This window comes from Rhinopithecus roxellana, chromosome 1 (genome assembly GCF_007565055.1).
Source record: "Rhinopithecus roxellana isolate Shanxi Qingling chromosome 1, ASM756505v1, whole genome shotgun sequence".
Lineage (NCBI taxonomy): Eukaryota > Metazoa > Chordata > Mammalia > Primates > Cercopithecidae > Rhinopithecus > Rhinopithecus roxellana.
The window spans coordinates 115,916,526-115,934,188 of record NC_044549.1 but is presented as its reverse complement, the minus strand read 5'-3'; the positions used below and the strand labels follow the sequence as shown (position 1 = coordinate 115,934,188).

At 40.5% G+C, this 17,663-nt stretch overlaps 1 protein-coding gene across 4 annotated transcripts in view; it reads left to right on the top strand.

Moving 5' to 3' along the window:
• FNDC3B (fibronectin type III domain containing 3B) overlaps positions 1-17,663 on the top strand; it is a 373,640-nt gene that overhangs the window by 251,371 nt on the left and 104,606 nt on the right. For all 4 annotated transcript variants that reach the window (XM_010356910.2, XM_010356911.2, XM_030929406.1 and 1 more), the window contains 3 exons: positions 1,565-1,623; positions 10,446-10,597; positions 14,149-14,208. In XM_010356910.2, the coding sequence (XP_010355212.1) occupies positions 1,565-1,623; positions 10,446-10,597; positions 14,149-14,208 (271 nt within the window). The remainder of the gene's footprint in view (positions 1-1,564; positions 1,624-10,445; positions 10,598-14,148; positions 14,209-17,663) is intronic.

Sequence of the window (17,663 nt, the reverse complement as noted above, 5' to 3'; positions counted from 1 at the left end):
TTTAGGAAAAAATTTGCCTACTCTAGACCCTGTGGTGTCTCTGACTTCCTCAATCTTATGTTGGTTGGTAAGAAAGACCAGAAATAAGCGAACAAATAAGCAAGATAATTCTTTTCAGATTTTGATAATTGATAAGGAAATAGGATATAAGAGTGACAGAAATGAGGCTGGGGTCAGGTGTAGCGGTTTAGGTGGGATTTTTTGAAAAGATGACTTTAAGAATAGACCTGAACAATAAGGACAAACAGGTCTGGCAGAGCTGGGCGTATTAGCCCATCTCTCACTCCTTAGGTCCACATCCCCCTTCCCCTCCAAGTGCCTGCTTGTTATACACAGGGCTCAGCTAAATGCTGGTTCCTGGAAAACCATTTCAAATGCCCTCTTTTGGGTTATCTTTACTATAGCACCCATTACAAGGCACTGTAATTGCCTATTTGGTTTCATTCTTTCCACCTCCCCTCCACTAGACTTGAAATATCTTGGGGGCAGGGACATATGTCTTAGTGATCATATCCCTCTAGCATTTAGCTCATGAACTTAGGTTAAATGGAGTCTACTATAAACTCAAAATTAGATTCCATCAAGCCCACTGTGAAAATCAAGAAGATCTTCTAACAAATTGCAGATTCTTAAGTTCTATTACTTGTCTTTTTTTGTACACATCCTTCCGACCTCGTACTCTCTTCTCCAAGCACTATTCTTTCATTTCTAAAACCTAATTATTGCCCCACCCCAAAAACATGCCCATTTACCTCATCTGATTAAAAGGCACCATCATCCATCCAGTTGAGCAAGCCAAAAACTAGGAATTATCCTTGGTGTGTCTCATTTCCTCACTCTTACCCATCACATCCAGTCCTTCAGCACCCATATCCCCTCAACTAGTCCTGTCTCACTGTCTTTACTCTCAGTTCTAGCCCAGGCCAGGTCTATCCTATCCTTTGCCTGGGCCACTGCAGCAACCCCTGACTGGTCTTTCTGCTCCCTTGCTTACCTTCCTTATATTCATTGTTCACACAGAAGACAAACACATCTTTTCAAGCTCAAAAGATCATGTCTTTCTCTTTTCTTAAACACTCCAGTGACTGCCCATCAAATGTAAACATTTTAACTTAAGTAAACAAGTAAAAACAAGTAAATAAACAAGTAAAAATACAACTCAAAAATTTGAGCTCACAGCCCCGAATGGAGTAACCATTGTCTTTTCAACCACATCTTACTCTCAGTTTCCAGGTACATTGGTCCCTCCACTTGCCCTTCTTAGGACCTGTTCTCTGTTGCCTGTTAGATTATTAAATGTTAAAATGGAACCCTGTGTTAATCTCGTTAACATCGTGAACACTTAAAACTATACAGTGGCAAGTCAGTGAACCACAGTGAAACTCCATTCCCCAAAGACACCTTCATTCCTGATTTTCCTGGTAACATTTGTAATGCCAAAAATTCGTGATAACAGGCAACGGATTTAATGATAACTCTAGTTAAAAGGCCTTGGGGAAGGAACTTGACAGCCTTACTGCCTTCTAATGGTATTGTTTTTCCTTTTTTCTTTTTCGCAATGCAGAATATGAGTTGGAAGTAAAGAGGGTGCAAGACATTCTTTCGGGAATAGAGAAACCACAGGTATGTCTTCTGGATTTCTCAGCATAAATGACACTTTTTAAAGTATTTCAAATGTGCTTCCCCCCCACCCCCACCACACAGTAGGTAAGCAAAAGGGCTCCTTCCCTTTACAGATTACTCATCAACTATGAAATATGTTCAGTTCAGTTATTAATGGAGCATGAGACATAGAACAGCAGCCTTCTGTGTGTAGTCATAATCCACTGAAATGTCTTCTTTATTTAGGTATTCTGAATGCAGTTAGATATTCTTTCCAAAGATTGTTTCTTTTTTGTCTCTCTCTCTTTTTAGTCTACAGTTTTCTTTTGGTAGTTTTTTTTTTTTAACCTGTATAAATGTAGTAATAATAATTTTTGAAAACCTCAGTAATCCCAAGTATTTTTCCAAGTAAACTTCAAAAAGATATTTAAATATTAGCTGTGAAAAATAAGTCCAGAACATTGGGTGCAATGGCAAGAAAGAAAATGGTCGGAGTGGTGAGGTTTTGATTTTGCCAGGTGCTTTGAAATTCTAGTGAAAAATTCAGAATGTTGATTCAGCCTTTCATCTCAGATTAGAGCCAGAGTTCTTTGGAGTATTTTCTAGCTGAATTGGAAAACCTTGATTCTGCATATGTTTCAAATACTGAGGCTTTTTAACAGAAGAGTCCAAACATGCTTCAGGGTACATAGTTGAGTTTGACAGCCTGAAAGCTGGAGGTGTGTTGAAGGACAGGCATGATAAGGCACTTGTAGAGGAGTGGGGTGTTGCTGTTTGGGGGTGGGGTGCGGGGAGTCTGTACTTACTCTGGTGAGGAGCAGGCTGCCGCTGGGGGCTTTTGAGCAAAGAAGTGATGTAATCAGGGCTGCATTTTCAGAATGATCAAACAGTTGGCAGATGAATTGGAGTGAGAAGAAGGGAGATGCAGGCAAGAGCAGTGTTAGAATCTACTACTGTAGTCCTGGTGAAAGGCTATGGGAGTCAGAATTAGGTGGTAACATCTGTGTGGCAGACAGCCAGGGACAGATACTAGAGCCGTTCTAGAGATAGAATATGGCACTATAACCTATTAGAATTGATATCAAATGTCAAGGATAACTGGGCTAGATTGTCTGAGTCACTGGGCAAGGGCCCGGACCTGGCGAATTCATTCAGGTAAATGCCACAAGGTAACAGCCTGTCTGCAGAGCCAGCCAGCTTACCTGGACTCCATTCTGTCCCGTTACCCTCCTCCAAACCTTTGGAGTGGCTTCTGGGTGAGAAATTCAGTCAAAAGATAACATTTCCATATCAGCATGGCTTAGATGGGCACAGACATAGTCAATACAGCTGAAGACTCTCCTTAGTCCTGTAAAGCTGGAGTTGTTAATTCTGCAGCATAAGCAGCACATTATCTTTCTAGGTTTGGAAAAGGCGGGTTGAGAAACTTTCTGGAGGTGAATAGAAACAAAGCCTCAGGTAGTTACACACTCCAGAGTCATTAAAGATCTGTAGATCAGCATTTATATCTCATGCCCTTTTAACAGTGAGGCTTGAACTTGCCAAAATACTACACCCTACCTTTTTTTTTTTTTTTTTTTTTTTTTTCGAGACGGAGTCTCGCTCTGTCACCCAGGCTGGAGTGCAGTGGCCGGATCTCAGCTCACTGCAAGCTCCACCTTTCGGGTTTACGCCATTCTCCTGCCTCAGCCTTCCGAGTAGCTGGGACTACAGGCGCCCACCACCTCGCCCGGCTAGTTTTTTGTATTTTTAGTAGAGACGGGGTTTCACCGTGTTAGCCAGGATGGTCTCGATCTCCTGACCTCGTGATCCGCCCGTCTCGGCCTCCCAGAGTGCTGGGATTACAGGCTTGAGCCACCGTGCCCGGCCTACACCCTACCTTTTAAGCAGTTTGATGAAAATCACCTGATAGGAAGTGGGCGTCTCTGGACACAGTTGCTTTGCCAGCATGTGGGTGGTGGTTGGTGCTAACCACCCTGCATGTCTGGTTCTCTGGATGGCAGTGTAAATACATCCGGGTTACCTGGGCTGAAGGCATAGCAGACAAGGGGAGTTTGTATGAAGAGTGCCAGGCTTGTTCGTGCCTCCTGCTTTTGCACATGACTAAAACAACTTCTCTTTCTCTCCACCTGTATGTTTCCTATTGCTGCTGTAATGATTTACCACAAATTGAATGACTTGAAACAGTATAGATTTATTGTCATAAAGGTTTAGAGGTCAGAAAGTCCAAAATGTCTCTGGCTAGGATATAATCAAGGTGTTGGCAGAGCTGTATTCTAGAGGCTTTGGGACATAATCTGTTTTCTTGCCTTTTCCAGTTTCTAAAGGCAGCCTGCATCCCTCTTGGCTCTGTCTGCAAAGTCAGCAGCCATATTCCCCCAGCTTCTACTTCCCTTACCACATGCCTGTCTCTGACTGTCTTTACTCCTTCTTTCACTTATAAGGACCCCTGTGATTATACTGGGCCCATCCAGACAATCCAGGTTAAGTCTCCCCTTCACGAGAGCCTTAACTTAGTCACATCTTCAAAGTCCCTTTTGCCGTGTAATGTAATATATTCATAGGTTCCAAGGACTAGGATTTGGACACCTTTGAGGGCCTACCACAGTCCGCTCTCGATCTTTAATTTAGTCACATCTTCAAAGTCCCTTTTGCCATATAAGGTAATACATTAATGGGTTCCAAGACCTAGGATGTGGACCTCTTTGAGGACCTACCACACTCCCCTCCCGATCCTCAGAAGCGTTCTTGCCTGAGACAGTCCACTGTTTCTTCCCAACCCAATTAGTTGTTTATGCAGTTTCTCTCTCTCCTCTTCGTAGGCCTTTTCTTCTGAAGTTTTTGTTTGTGATTGTGTGTTATTTAACTTTTTGCTCCTAATACCTAGCACTGTTCTTGACACATAGTGAACTCTTAACAGATGTTTGCCGAATAACTGTGTGACTGTAGCTGGGTTCTGGCAAGTGGGACAAATGCCTGAAGCCTGACCAGTCTCAGGATGTGCCTCCGCCAGTGTATAAGGCAGCAGCCACTAGAGGGAAGGCCTGTGCTTTGCAATCTGGCACTCTGGGTTGGGACTTGCATTGGCTATTACCTGTCTTTGTGACCTTGGGTAAGTTACGTAGTTTCTTTGTGCCTCAGTTTCCTCATCTTTGAAAGGTAGAATAAGAAATACTACCTCGGCCGAGCGCGGTGGCTCAAGTCTGTAATCCCAGCACTTTGGGAGGCTGAGACCGGCGGATCACGAGGTCAGGAGATCAAGACTATCCTGGCTAACATGGTGAAACCCCGTCTCTACTAAAAAATACAAAAATCTAGCCGGGCGAGGTGGCGGGCGCCTGTAGTCCCAGCTACTCAGGAGGCTGAGGCAGGAGAATGGCGTAAACCCGAAAGGTGGAGCTTGCAGTGAGCTGAGATCCGGCCACTGCACTCCAGCCTGGGCGACAGAGCGAGACTCCGTCTCAAAAAAAAAAAAAAAAAAAAGAAATACTACCTATAGGGACTATCTGAGAAGTCAATTATGTACTTAGAATGCAGTATTTATAGTCTGTAGCATATCACTAAGCAAAAGTGAAACTTCTGTGCTCTGACGTGGGAAGGAGAGGTATTAGGCCATCTGACAGGGAAAGAAGCAGAGCCATGGAAAGTTGGGCGCACAGTTGTAAAAAGGATTATTTAATTTTTTGTTCCTTTCAGCCACAACTGGTAGCACCTCTAAATAAAAGGCATATATTTTGCTTTGAGGTTTTGCAGATGATTTTATTTAGGTGCAGAACAATACGTAGTACTTGTGGATTCCAGTTATCTTTCTAGAACTTTGGGCACCCTGAATTGAGCAAGCCTCCACTGTGACAGAGCAATAAGCCAGGTATTATTCTGAGTGGCTTAGGAATTAGCCAGCGATCTCAAGCCTAATGTGGTCTGACCTTCTCTGGTGGTGGTGCTAGATTTAGTCTCCCATAGACTGGTGGGCTGTTTATTTTCAGGATATAAATAATGTAACCTGGAATTGTGGTTCTGCATTGTTTCTATCCGCGAATGTTTAGCTTGTTGGAACAATTGATTTGTCGGTTCCAGAAGCGAGTAAACTGACCTGTGAGGAACACTTCCCCTGTAAGAAGCAATCCCTTGAAAGATAAACAGTAGTGCATCTGGGAGCAGATAGGCGGCTCTTAGCACTTAAGGAATCATAAAAACAGATGACTGTGAAGTTCTTAGATTTGAGTATCCTTTTTCTTTAACCTCTTCCTTTTTCATTTATTTTCCTTTGTGGTGGTGTTTCTCATGATGATACTTTAGAAGTGAAGCCAGTATTTGTGTGGTAATATTTCCTTAGTGTACTCTTTAATTAGATCAGTAAGCCTTCCACATAGTTAAATCCAAAGGCCAGAGCAAATTTAGAAGCTATCAATGTACAAGGAAATATTTTTGAACATAAAAGAAACAATTTGGTAACTACGAGAATAAATGGTGTTTCTGATCCAAGTACTATCATTTGCATAATAATAAAATCTCAGAAAAAAATAGAAAATTTTACAGAATAGTATTAAAATACTGGAATGAACAGGAGAGAAGGTGCAAGGAGAAAGGAAGCTATGGATTACATATCGAATAGCTACAGGACAATGCAGTTTTATAATTTCCTTATACACACATATAGAGAACAACTGCTTTCAAGTTGGAGTCTACATTTAATAAACAGACAAGAATGATTTCTAATCAGTATGTGACCATTTAGAAGTAGGAAGTAATTTTATGAGTGCTTCAAGGTGCTCAAAAGCAGTTTAGTTTAAATAATTCATATGCAGACTTACGCTAATAACCTATACAACAGACCCTTTTATAGCAGTTATTGAACTGCTTTCAAATTGGAATCTACATTTAATAAACAGACAGGAATGATTTCTAATCAGTATGTGACCACTTAGTAGTAGGAAGTAACTTCATGAGTCCTTCAAGGTGCTCAAAAGCAGTTTAGTTTAAATAATTCATATGCAGATGTATACTAGTAACCTATACAACAGACCCCTTTATATTACTATTGCAGAAACAAATGTCAGATTGCACCTTGTCCAATAATTTTATAACTAGATGTTACCACGTTTATCACCATCAAAGGAGACTGACTTTCTAGTTATGGTAGGTTAATTAAATATCAGGAAGTCAGTTAGCTTTATGGCTTCTAAACTTTGAGGGGTGAGGGGAACAACAGCCATGGTGATCACTGGGATGATCAGATTAGCCATGCCCTAGTTAAACTTGGTGGTCACTGCTGGCAAGAAAGTTTCAGCACACACAGACTTGCAATGTGAAGGTCATATATGAGTGTTGTTGCTCTGAAATAGGCATGAACCCAGATAGAATTCCTAGAGTTCCAAATCTCTCATTAAAGCATTACCTCCCAGGACACTTGGAGTAAATATGTCTAGTGCTGAGAATTCACCTTCAAGTAACATTCTCTTGAAAGACAGCATGTCAATTTCTGGAATCAGCCTTAAGTGGAAACAAGTTCCAAGTCCTAATGGAGACCAAGTGATCTTTTTCTCCTGATTCCGTTGCCTAAACAAGGACACGCTCAGGCCAAGAGTCAGTGAAAGAGAGAGAGCAGGAGGACAAGAGGGGTTTGGCCCCAGAACATCATCATGATCTGGGTGTCTGGCTGCTTAGCTCAAGGAAAGAATTCACAGAAACCACTATCCTTTGAGAGTGATGCTGAGTTGTCAAACTGCATTTCTGATAGGCTAGCATATTGGAAAAATGTATTTCCACAAACACCTGCATTGCATGCCGATGACAGTGTACATCCTGAAGGCTTGCTTAGGGACTCTAAGGAAAAAGTGAATGTTATTTTAGTTGATGATTCAAGTGTTGTGTTTCTCTGTTCAGGTAAATAATAATTTAACCAAGTCCTAAGGGAAAAAAGTAAAGTTGTCATAGCTGACATAGAAGGTAGAGTTTAAAAGGATGTGACGTTATGGATGTTTGTTTGGTGTCTAGAATGCTGGCATTCGACTGAGCTATTTTGAGACATGGTGTTACTTCACACCACCATTCATAGAATCAGTGCTACTGTCTTCTGTGTTCTTGGGTGCAAAGCAGCCACTTACCACCTTGGCTGAGTGTTTTCCAGTACCTTATGAGCCTCCTTTTTTCCCAAGAAACGAAACTCTTTGTAACAAATTTTCTCCCCTAATTAAAAACCAAATATAATATCAAATACCTCAGGATTACTCTTTAATGGTTTGTGAAGAAATTGAGCAGATATACTGTTGTATGTTAGAAATGCTGTCTTAAAATCTAGGTAGAGAAACAACACACAAATAACCAAGTAATGCTCTAATGTAACATGCACCAAATGCGGGGACGGAAAATACGGCAAAAGTACAAAGAAGAGTGATTGAATCTGACAGTGCAGACAGTACAGAAATCTGTCCAGAATCAGTCTCAGGAAACCTAAGAGTCCCTCTGTGTTCAGTATATCTATCATGAGTCCCCTCATGTACCTGTCCGTCTTCAACAGGTTGGGGCTTCTTGAGGCCAAAGATCATACCTTCATCATCTTTGTGTCCATACAGCCCCTCACAGGGTGAAGTATGACCATTAAATGAATAAACAAAGCATTTGAACTGGGTCCAAGAGAAGTTGATTAAAGCCAAGAAAGTAGGAGAGTTAAAAGCTAAGTCCCAGGGGCATGAGAGAGGGCATAAGAGAGGCCAGCATCCTGGAGGGGCGGTAACAGCATTGTGGTGCAGATGGATTGGAGGGGTGGAGAAGAGAGCTGCTAGTCTGGAGCCATAGCAGTCTTCCTCAGATGTTTTCAAGAGATGTGTAATACAAGCCTACCATCTTCTGTGTTGCCTGTGGCAGAAACTTAGACTATCTAATTTCCTTTAATTTTTTTATTCAACAAACATTTACTAAGCAACCGCTGATCACAGTTGAATATGACTTGGATTCTGTCCTTAGGGAGTCTCAAAGCCCAAGGGAGGTAGGCAAAGGCCATAACATGATTAGCAATTCTAGCAATATCCACAAGGTTCTGTAGAACACGGAGGAGTGACACTGCATGAGATAATTTAGAGAAGGCTACTGGGAGGTGGTGAGGCTGGGCTGGGGTCTGCATGAGATAATTTAGAGAAGGCTACTGGGAGGTGGTAAGGCTGGGCTGGGGTCTTTAAGGATGAGCAGGAGTTTGACTAAGTAATTGGCTAAATATATATATCATGATATTCTATTTATATGGAATAAACAGTGTGAAGTGATCTCCACTAAAAATGTAGTGAAGGACAGACTGAAGAGAGACTCTATCTTCATTTTCCATATTTATTATTTGTATTTCAAGTATTTCATAATTCTAATAATCTTTATATAGATCAGATAGTGACAAAAATGGAAGAAGGAAAAAAAAAAGGGACTGAACAGTTTACCTGTCTCCATCTACAGCCTAATAATCTACAGCTATAAAGTCTTTGTGAACGTTAAGCTTTAGCATCTGTATTGTCTCGTTTGTTTTTAATATGCTATCCAGACCAATATCCAGATAGCAATAGAATAGCCTTTAGAAAGTTACAGCATTAAAGTTTTGTCCTTAGATTTATTTTAAATAATTAGATCATATTTTAAGTTGAGTTTCTCCAGAAAAGGACTCTAAAACAAAGGTTTGAGTGCAAATAGTTTCTGTGGGGATATGGCCCAGGAAGTCCTGGTTGGAGACAAGGGAACTGAGACAGAGAAGGGAAGTGTGTTAGTCTGTTCTTGCATTGCTATAAAGAACTACCTGACATTGGGTAATTTATAATGAAAAGAGGTTTAATTGACTCATGCTTCTGCAGGATGTACAGGAAGCATGGCTGAGAAGGCCTCAGAAAACTTAGAATCATAGTGGAAGAAAAGGGGAAGCAGGAATGTCTTACGTTGCCCAAGAAGGAGGCAGAAAGAGAGAAGGGAGAAGTGCCACACACTTTTAAACAACCAGATCTTGTGAGAACTCATGTCAGGAGAACAGCAAGGGGGAAGTCTGCCGCAATGATCCAGTCACCTGCCACCAGGCCCTCCTCCAAGACTAGGGATTACAGTTCGACCTGAGATTTGGGTGGGGACACAAATCCAAACTGTATCAGGAAGGAAGCCCATGCAGGGTCTATCAATAAACAGGTTACAGTTGTGGTCAGCCAGAGCTTAGTCCTCATAAACACCTCTGAAAGATAGAGTAGATTTTGTAAAACATGCTTCAGAGTAGTATTTTAAGAAGGTTCTGGGTATTTTAAGTCTCAGAGTCTTCGATTCAACTGAAGTCTGAAGCAGAGGCTAAACCAAAAGTATAAAAACAGAGCTTAGAATGGTGAAGCATTTCCACTTCTATAATGATATTAATCCCATATCAGCCTGGTCCTTGGTTCCAGTTCTCCACCCATTAGGTTGTCCTGGGAATCTGCAGGACTTCAAAGGGTATTATTGGAAAAGTATTAGCTTTGAAGAATGATTTGACACCATGCAAGGCTTGAAACCAGATCAGAGTACCTGTGGGTATGGCTTCTTCCACATAACGTAGAAATCTTCCATTCAGATTTTTACTTATGTTAAAAAAAAATTCCCTCACATGACATTATTTTACTTTATGGAGGACAGAATGCAAATTGCACTGGATTTGGATGAAGGTTGGCATTGCAAGAACCATATTTTGGACACCAGGACTTTGAAAGAGAGCGCCATATAAGATGTCTTTCACTATAATTAAACTAGTTTACTTTGGATTAACTTTGAGCCAGTTTTATGCCACTACCAATAATTCTGAAAATGTAAAATGGATTTGAATACTTTTGTCGCACATTTTTCTTCCGCAGGTTTCTAATATTCAGGCGAGAGCAGTTGTGTTGTCCTGGGCTCCCCCTGTTGGACTTTCCTGTGGACCCCACAGTGGTCTTTCCTTCCCCTACAGTTATGAGGTTGCCTTATCAGACAAAGGACGAGATGGAAAATACAAGATAATTTACAGGTTGTGTATGTTTCTATTGTTTTTCTTTGCTGCTAAACTATAAAATTGGAGTTGTGAAGGAAAATGGAAAACAAAGGAAAACTTTATAGGCTTGGTAAATTTTCCTTTAGTTTATTTTAAGATTTAGTAATAATTATAATGCTAAGAAATCATTGTGTCCAGAGTAATTCTTATTTGGAAATGAGTAGCATAGAGCTATTAGGTGTGGGTAAAATACATCACTTGGTTATATTTGCTGTCAGTAGAGTATTAAAGAAAACTTTCTGTTAATGTCTGTCGGCAAAAGTTGATTATGACTTTTAGTTTTTCTATACATTGAGCGATTATAGGGTGACCTCTCTATTTTCAGATCCAGACCTTTTTGTAGCCCTGTTTTTTTAAAGTTCTGCAGTATGTTTCCTTCTGTTTTACCCTGTTTCTTTTTTTTTTTTTTTTTTTTTTTTTTTTTTTTTTTTTTGAGATGGAGTCTCACTCTGTCGCCGGGGCTGGAGTGCAGTGGCCGGATCTCAGCTCACTGCAAGCTCCGCCTCCCGGGTTCACGCCATTCTCCTGCCTCAGCCTCCCGAGTAGCTGGGACTACAGGTGCCCGCCACCTCGCCCGGCTAGTTTTTTGTATTTTTTAGTAGAGACGGGGTTTCACAGTGTTAGCCAGGATGGTCTTGATCTCCTGACCTCGTGATCCGCCCGTCTCGGCCTCCCAAAGTGCTGGGATTACAGGCTTGAGCCACCGCGCCCGGCCTTACCCTATTTCTTACCTTCCACAATAGTTTCCAGCCTGTAATAAAGATACTTTAAAACATTTCATTTCGAGGCCTTAAATGGTCAAAAGTTTAGCTCACAGAGAAGGGATTAGCCCCTTCTGCTCTGTGGACTCCCAGGTATTGACCATTCAAAAGATTTATAACCATGTTGTAAATGTGAGAAAAATTTTAGGGCCATATCTTTCTTCTTTGTAGTTACTGGGTACTACTCAGATTTGCAGAGCAGGAAATGAGAAAGTCAGTTTTGTTTTAACTGCTTGTTTGGCCTCCCTGTGAGAGGACCCTCCCGTGACTGCCCATGCCCAGGGTAATAATGTGGTCACACAATCCTCACTTTTTCTGCCAGAGATGTTTGTATTCTCTCCTATTTCCCTGTTGCATCAGTGCCATAGAGCCGTATCTTCCCCTTTCCTGTTCCTAATTCTTGCTCCGCAGTCTTCCTGACGAGCAAAGAGGGACAGAGGTTAAGGACGTAAGCCCTGTGGCTGCTGTGTCCTCCTCTTGCTACCCAGGCTACCTCCACTGTCTTCCCTGGATGCCTTCAGGAGTCTCTTGAGGGTCTTCCACCCCCCACTCTTGCTCTTCTACAACCTTGCCAACTCACTGCAGAAACAAAATTCAGGCCAGATCACTGCCCTTCTGATAACACTCCAGGGATTCCCCACTGTATTTAGGATATTCCTAACTCTGGCTCACCACCATTTTATTCTAGTCTGAAAAATCAGAATTAGTATCAACTTTAAAGAAATACAGAGTACCGCCAGGCGCAGTGGCTCACGCCTGTAATCCCAGCACTTTGGGAGGCTGAGGCGGGTGGATCATGAGGTCAGGAGTTGGAGACCATCCTGGCTAACACGGTGAAACCCCGTCTCTACTAAAAATACAAAAAATTAGCCGGGCGTGGTGGTGGGCACCTGTAGTCTCAGCTACTCGGGAGGCTGAGGCAGGAGAATGGCGTGAACCCAGGAGGCGGAGGTTGCAGTGAGCTGAGATCGTGCCATTGCACTCCAGGCTGGGTGACAGAGACTCCCTCTCAAAAAAAAAAAAAAAGAAATACAGAGTGCCATCTCCCCCATGCCTGGCAAGGAACAGATACAGTTGACCCTTGAACAACACAGGTCTCAACTGCATGGATTCTTGTCAACCACATGCAGACCAGAACAATATTCACAGGATGTGAGACCTGCGGATATGCAGGACCAACTGGGAACTCAAGTATGTGTATACGCTGTGTGGGGGTGGGATCATAGTACTGATCTCCTTGTGTATACTGAGGGACAACTGTGGATAGAGCCTTTTCATGCAAGATGAACATTAGTGGCAGGAGCTAGAGCCTCAAATGCCCAGAGAGATTCGGCCGGTAACATACATAAGCAAGTGAAACGGCTGAAAATGAGGTGAACAGGAGAGTTCCTGTTGCCATCGAAAGGAAACGGTTGCCGCTCAGCCTAAGTCGATTGTTGCTAAAATTTGCTGATTCTTTGAATTTTTTTTTCAAAAGATGCTGAAAATCTGAATTATTGTACAAACTTCCCTGTTATTAAACTAATGGAGCAAATGCAAGATATTTTAAAAGATACAGTGTAGGCTAAACAACAGAGCTTCAGGCAAGGTCTGGACGTAACTTCCAGTTCACAACTTAAAAAAACCCAGCCTGTTATATGGAATAATTTCAAACTTATAAGATGTCCCAAAAATAGAGAAATCAAGGAATACATGTATACTCCATATCCACATTCAGTTGTTATTAACTTTATACTCTGTTTTATCATTTGACCTCCTTCCTCTTTTCCTCTTTCTGTCCTCAATCCATATTTTTTTCATAAGTTTTATATGTAACTTATGTCCGTTATTGCAAAATCCTGAATGCAAAATCCTTCAGGATATTTTCTATAAATAAGATTTTTTTTTTTAAAGAACCACAGTGTAATTATCAACTTCATAAACTTACATTGATATAATACTTTATCTGTTGTCTATATTCCAGCTTTGTCGCTTGGTCCATAAATAATGCCTGTTATTTTGAAAAATTGAGCAGTTTTCCACCCCCTTCTGCGCAGGAGCTAGTCTAGGGTCAGACAGTGCCTTTAGTTGTCATGTCTCTTTAGCCTTCTTTAATTTGGAACACTTCCACGGTATTTCTTACACTTTTATAACACTGATATTTTTGAAGAACACAAAATAAGTCACACGCCCACACACCTTTCACCTTTTTAAAAATTTTCAATGGAACATTCCTTATTTTGTGTTGGTTACTTCCTCATGATTTAAGTTGAGGTTCAGTTGCAATTTTTGAGGATATAAATGGTTTTATTTTATTTAAGAGAGCTATTTGTTGGGTGCATTGGTAAGTGAGGAAGTGAGATTGTGATTTTTCTTAAGACAGTCCAGAGTTGAGATAATTGAGGTTCCTGCCAAGGTAAGTATGGAAGGTGCCTTCTGTTAACAGTTGGCGTGATCGTTTTTATTCATTAGTTTGTTCATTCATTCATTTGCTTACTTAGTTACTTTTATGTATTTACTTGTAAGAAGTGATAAGATCTTTTAGAATTTTAATAGTAAGTTAACCATGCCATTTTCAAGATCTAAGATGGCATCATTAAAAGGAACCTGATTTTCTAGTCCCAAACAAATAATAATATCAAATAAGAAAGTTTATTTCTGGTTTATGGTGGAATCTGACATAATAGTTCATGAATTATTGTCAGTACATTACTGGACACCCAAATTCTAAATCTCATTTGCTTTTGAAACTGGTATTAGCAACTAATGAATGCTTTTTCTTTACAGTGGAGAAGAATTAGAATGTAACCTGAAAGATCTTAGACCAGCAACAGATTATCATGTGAGGTGAGTTAGGATATAAGAGCCAAACTGTATTGGAGAATCCAGGTGGCTAAAGCAAAAACCTGTGCCCCCTTTTAAGTTTTTGGTGAATGTTGCTTACCTTGCTATAAGTTTTAGTACCATGGCTCATGGGCCATTCATTGACTCTCAAGACCATAGTAACTGGGAAGACACAGAAGTGCTTCTGTGAACAGAAAATTAGGTGTTAAACACTGAAAATCATTTTAAAAGTAATTTTACATGGCCTTCTAAGATCTGTTGGACTGTGGTTTAACGGTTTCTTTCTATAAAACAGTTGAATTTTTTTTTTTTTTACCTTGGGCATATCAGTGTTTCTTATAGACCATCATATAAACTGTATATTCAAATGACTAAAGAAGCCCTTTCCTTATTGCAAGCACACCATTTAACCTTAAAAGCCAATAGATTTTGAAAAAGGCAAGTAATACAAGCATCAGATTATCTCTGACGAGAATGAACTCCATTTGGCAAAACAGTTAACCCATGTGGTATGATGTGTAGCCTGAAATCTCTACTGTGATTTTCTGGAATCTCTACTGTGACTACTCTGGAAGGTAGGGCTAGCTTATTTTAGGAAGAAACCCAGCCAACCACAGATCTGTAAGGAGGAAAGTGTTATCTGAATTTTTAGAGAGACCATCTGATTATTTAAAGATCCATCCATCTATTCATTTGCCAATAAGCAGGTCTGAATATGACCCATAACACTTAAAAACATTTTTTAAATCTTTATTTTATCTAATATTTAAGTTCCCCAGTAGTTTTATTTAACTGGATGTACAACAACACACTTTCCCTTTTTTTTTTCAATTATATATGCATACGTAAAGATTGCAGAATAAAATTGTAAGCATGAAATATACATCTGTTGGCCAGGTGTGGTGGCTCACGTCTGTAATCCCAGCACTTTGGGAGGCCGAGGCGGGCGGATCATGATGTCAGGAGATCAAGACCATCCTGGCTAACATGGTGAAACCCCGTCTCTACTAAAAATACAAAAAATTAGCCGGGCATGGTTGCAGGCGCCTATAGTCCCACCTAGGCAGGAGGCTGAGGCAGGAGAATGGTGTGAACCTGGGAGGCGGAGCTTGCAGTGAGCAGAGATCACGCCACTGCACTCTGACCTGGGTGACAGAGCGAGACTCGGTCTCCAAAAAAAAGAAAAGAAATATGCATCTATTATTATACTTTCCAAAGGTTAATTCACATCATCAGTTTCTTTGTGATTTCAGCATGAGGTTGGAGGCAAGGTAGTCTAGTAGGAAGAGCATATGAGAATTATCAGGAGGCTTGAGTGCGAGTCTGGTTCTGCCCTGAACTGGCTGTTTCAACTTTGGTCAAGTCACAGAGAACGCTCTGCCATGATTTGCTCAGTAAAAACAAGGTAGTAAAGCAAGGATGTGTGTTGAGGATGTAATATCTTATTAACTGCATGAGTTCTTAAAAATAAGTTTAAAGTAATGTATATCAGAGCAAATTGTTTTGCATTAAGGCTTAAAGCGCACATCTGCTTAGCTATCATATTGTTTAGGTGAACTCTATTGCAACCATCTCCTCCTGTTTAAATCAAAACTTTGGATTTTGAGTCAATTAGCTTCCGCCCAAACATATTGAACTTTTCACACGCTTTGTACAAGAAGATCTGTGTAATTTGTGAAGCTAAGATGATAATAGAATGCTTTAACCATTCTTCAAAATGGTCAATGTAACAACAAACCAGAAAATGTAAAAGTCATGTAAATGTTATCTATTATTAATTGTTAACGTATGTTTCTTTCTGCTCCGTGCTTTAACAGTTTATTGTTCCTGTGGTTAGTAAAGGTTTACTTTATTAATTTCCTGCTCATTCATGAGCTTACAATATCCTTTTTAAGAAACTTAAATGTCATGAAGAGCCTTTCCTTTATTTACCATCCTGTCTGTTGTTCCATTTATTTTTTTTTAAACACTTATCACAAAGGGTAAATTTGAGAACACTTGCTCATCAGCTATTTTTCCCAACAAAACCTGTGAACATCTTGAACTCCTGAGCAGATAGAATAGTTAATGGATTCCCCAAAAGGTACAGGATGGGAGCATTTGGGGTTTACCACCTAGGGGCCTTGGGTTTAGACTTTCTCCTGACACATTTGGGACTCCTTGCATTTGTCATTTGACACACGTGTGACACCAAACACGTACAACCTAGGGTGCCACCAGCTGTTATTTGTTCTACCGCTCTGCTTTCCAGGAAGATAGGAAGTTCTCTCTCCTTGGTGATGGTCAATTTTCATATTTTTTTAACGTCCTTTCTCTCCTAATAAAAATGTCTATAGTCCAGATTTAGTCTTCGTGCACTGCCTGATGCACGGTCCATGTAGATCATACATTCTTTTTCCTTTTACAGTCTTTTCTTTTTTAAGCTAGAGAAGAATCTTAACACTTGCAACTCTTACTTAGATGTAACTTCCTCTGCCTTGAATTGCTTTGGTGAGGCAGCATGATGCATAGTGGACATAGCTTGCAACTTGGAGTTAATGAGTCTGTCATTTACTAAGGGTGTGTGCTTAAGCGAGCCATTGAAACTTCTTTGGTCTTGTTTTGTCATTTATAAAATGAGAATGATAATGATACCAGCCTCAGGAAAATAGGATGAGAGCAAATATATGATCAAATCTATTTTAGACCTGTAAAGTCATGTATAAGTACTACCTTTTGGTTTTCCCAAGCTTGTTGCAGTTTTTTCACGCTCTGAAAAAAAAAGGACTTAATGATACAAGTTGAGGCTGTAGTGAGCCCTGATTGCAGCTGCTGCACTGCAGCCTGGGCAACAGCGTGAGACCTTGTCTCTAAATAAGTAAATAAATAAATTCATTGCCATTTTTGTTTGTGCATTACCAATTTAGAAAGTGATGGAAGTCTGTAGAGCCAGTTTTGAAAACTGAGATATTTGTTTTAGCAGCACAAAACAAGGTAAATTTTTTTCTTCCAATTCTTAATATTGCACATTTTAAGAGTAAGATTTCTTTCTTAAATCATGTACTGAAGTCTCACGTAGACTTCTGTTCTTATATTCCTTGTTACTTTTTGTTTTGCTACTCTGAGTCTATCTTATTCACATTGATTGCTTGATATCTTCATGTAATGCTTTTTCTCATTTTCAACCCCCCCCACCCCCACCCCCATATTAGTATTATTGCATGAGTTCACCCATCAGACACACAAACCTTCTTTTTCAATAGCAGTCTCAGTCATGAAGCCTGGTCATTTAACTGCCTGGTACTTGCCTTCAGTTACTAGGCCAGAACAGCTCTTGCCACCAACTCACTGTTACTGGGAATTTATTGAGACTAGTGGCATCCTTTAGACAGTGCTGTAGCTTACATGCCTGTGGCTGCTTCAGTTGGCATCTGTCATGCCATTTGAGCCAGATTCCACATGGAAAATTATATTCCAAG